Genomic DNA, 3,628 nt, shown 5'->3' with positions numbered 1-3,628 from the left:
GGCCTGGGCTGGATTTGAACCTGCCACCTTAGGTGTATATGGCTGGCGCCTTAGCCACTTGAGCCACAGGCACCAAGCCAAGAAGTATTTTTAATGATACATTAAAAAATGATATTAAAAAAATGATATTATGTTATATAATAATACATTATATAACAGCCTTGCTTCTAAGAAGTTAAACCTTAAATGTATGAGATATGCTCTTTTTGGGGGAGGGTTTATTATCATGGTAGGGTCTTTGAAAGGAAGACCCATGTGAATTTTCTACAAAGACGAATAGGTAAACCACATATCCCAGTTTATACCTATTGTATCAACACAGTTATTAATGGCATTTCTGTTCACTCTCAAAATTCTCCTATAAAAAGGAGGAGCTGAGTTAACTTTTGTACAAATACAGTTATAATACAATTTAATAAACTATAATTAAGCAGAAACAAATCAAGCAAAATTTAAGATTCTAAATAATTCTATCTTCTAATAGATAGTAGACATAAATCTTTCTCAAATTCTAATAAAAACTTGCCTAAGAACCGTAGAAAAGTCTATATTTCCATCTCAGATGAACAGTGGTATCCAATCAGTAACACTATCAATGACCTAGAAAGGGGCAGTAGAAGACTTTATGATACTCACTTCTCCCTCTAATTAGAAACTTTTGGTGAATGTAAGCCCTTTACATGATATGTAAGTAAATATAGAGTTTTTAAAAGAAGCAATAATAATCTTTGGGATAGAAATAATAAAATGCTCATTTATGGATTACCTGAATCAGTTACAGTATTGCCTCCCATCTACAGTTTTGCTTTTCATAATTTCAGTTACCTGTGCTCAACCACAGTTTAAAAATATTACATAATAAATTCCAGAAATAAATAATTTAGAAGTTTTAAATAGTTTTCAATAGTAGCCTAACACTATGTCCCAATGCTAATGTCATTCATCTAACTTTATCTCATCATGTAGGCATTTTATCATTTCATGTCACCAAAAGAAGACCAAGAGTGGACAGTACAATGTATTTTGAGAGAGAAACCACACCCACACAACTTCTCTTATAGCTTAGTGTTACAACTGTCCTATTTCATCATTACTTACTGTTGTTAATCTCTTCCTGTGCCTGATTTATAAATTATAAAACCTTTATCATAAGCAAACATGCGTAAGAAAAAACATAGTATAGATAAGAGTCAGTACTACCTGAGGTTTCTGGTATCCACTGGAGGTCTTAGAATGTATCCTCCACAGACAAAGGGGGACTACTGTACAGTATATATACTCTGATACAAATTTTAAACATTACTTAGAATTTTAGGTAAATGCCAACATGGCCTTCCTAACATTCTATTGTATATTTCTGAAATTAGTTTCTTTAAAAAAAAAAATAGATCCTTGCTCCATTTACATATATATATATTTTCTATAAATATGACATTTCAAATATAACTGATGTTTTGTCATCTCAAGCAGTCATCTTGAAAATCAAAGAGGATGAAATAACAAAAAGACAAAAGGAGCATAATAAGAATTTTACCTAGACAAGTCCCACTGCTCAGCCAGAACTGTACTCCCAATTTGTTTAATGTTTTGGCTGCTAGTTGCAGTAATTCTTTGGCACTCTTCCGAAAGGCCATTGCTTCCACAGTGTTATCATCAAGGTATTGCTATTGATATAATAAATAGTCAGCTATTATAGCCATTTCTAAATAGCTAGAAACATTTCTGTGACATCTGAATTAAATTTGAAAGTTAATCCCATATCCTTTTTTCTATTATAAAAATCACATTTTAAAGTTAATTGTTAGTCACACTTTCAAACGAGAACATAGGAGTAGATTCTAGGAGAGATAAGTTAAAAAGGAAAGAATGTAACAAGGATTACCAACGATGAGACTTACACTTTTATTATCTCCTCCTTCACATTGCTATTTAGCAGGTTGGCGATTAGGGGGGAAATAAGGCTAATTATGTAAGCTGCAAGCACCGGCTGAGGCAAAATGAATTCAGTGATATTTCCATCCTTCACATGTTATTTGTCTTTAGACACTATGTAGCACAGTAGGAGCCTGAGATTTTGCATCAGATCATGTGTTCAAATCTAGCTCCACTGCCTTTTAGCTATGATGTTGGGCATAATCAACTTAAAGATGATTATGAGGAAAGTGACTTTGTTTAACACTGTGCCTAGGAAAGTGCCTTAATATAGAATGAGAGAATGAAAGAATGAACAAATCTCTCTTAGATCTAACTTCCTTATCTGTAATGTAATAATAATTACTCTTTATAGTACTGCTAGGAACATTTAAGGATAAAAATTCCTTACAAATTATAAAGTCTTATATAAGAATTATTGTCATTTCCTTAGTCATCATGGTTTTCTGCTTTTCTTCATTTTTAGAGTGTTCCCGAACCAAATAAAGCTCTGTAAATTCTATAGTGATGCACTTCACTACCTATGGGATAAAATCTAAACTTCTTAGACTAGCAGACAAGAACATTGTATCCTGGCCCCTGAATATCTGTCCAGTCTCAGATCCACTCTCCTCACACTTCTCTAACCTTTAACTCCCCAAATACACTACAACTTTTCAAATTTCTGTGACTCTGTTTATGCTGTTTCCTTTGTCTGATGTGCCCTTGACTTTCAAAGTCTTCCAGGTCTCATCTTCAGCCTCTGAGAAACATTCCCAGATTTTCATAGGAACACACATGTATTTATTCTCCCAGTCTTCCAAGATACACAAAGACAAATGAAAAAACCTGCTTCAACAGTCAGTTTATAATAGTTATCACTTGTACATATCTTTTTTTTATTTTTTATTTTTTATTAAGTCATAGCTGTGTACATTAATACTATCATGGGGTATAGTGGGTTGTTTCTATATACAATTTGGAATACTTTCATCCAACTGGTTAATGTGTATGTATCTTTACTATACTCACATCATATTTAATTATAATTGTTGATTTTATTTATATTCCCTCCACTAAACTGTAAAGATAGTTCTTTGAGGGCAGGTACTGCATCTCTCCATCCCTGTATCTACAGATTCAGAATGATGCTTGGCACATAATATGTGAGCAACATATATGGATGAATAGGCAAATGAGTAAATGATTGATTAAGCCCCTCTCATGCCAACAACATTCGAAAATATCCTGGGATTCTTTTGCAATACAAAAGGAAAGAATATGGTTTGGCACCTGTAGCTCAAGCGGCTAAGGCACCAGCCACGTACCCAGAGCTGGCAGGTTTGAATCCAGTCTGTGCCTGCCAAACAACAATGACAACTATAACCAAAAAATAGCCGTGCGTTGTAGAAGTTTAGCCTGGTGGAAGTTTGGTAGTCCCAGCTACTTGGAGGCTGAGGAAAGAGGATTTCGTAAGCCCAAGAGTTTGAGGTTGCTGTGAGCTGTGACACCACTGCACTCTACCCAGGGCAACAGCTTGAGACTCTGTCTCAAAAAAAAAACAAGGAGAGAATATATTTCCTAGATGGACTATTGAGGTCATAAGCAAAGATCCTAAGAACAAAGTGTGTTTCCTGCAGACAAGTCACCATCTATAGCATATACAAATTATACAAGATCCTTTCAATATGAATGCATTTCTTAGAACATATGACAA

General features: G+C 34.2%; 1 protein-coding gene across 2 annotated transcripts in view; it reads right to left on the bottom strand.

The window, feature by feature from the left end:
• The window catches only part of FKTN (fukutin), a 72,537-nt gene that overhangs the window by 34,561 nt on the left and 34,348 nt on the right, over positions 1-3,628 (bottom strand). For both annotated transcript variants that reach the window (XM_023510610.1, XM_012802377.2), the window contains exon 8: positions 1,535-1,664. In XM_023510610.1, the coding sequence (XP_023366378.1) occupies positions 1,535-1,664 (130 nt within the window). The remainder of the gene's footprint in view (positions 1-1,534; positions 1,665-3,628) is intronic.

This window comes from Otolemur garnettii, unplaced genomic scaffold (genome assembly GCF_000181295.1).
Source record: "Otolemur garnettii isolate 467f Iridium unplaced genomic scaffold, OtoGar3 scaffold00014, whole genome shotgun sequence".
NCBI classification, from domain to species: Eukaryota; Metazoa; Chordata; class Mammalia; order Primates; family Galagidae; genus Otolemur; species Otolemur garnettii.
This window is presented reverse-complemented; position numbering and strand designations above follow the sequence as displayed.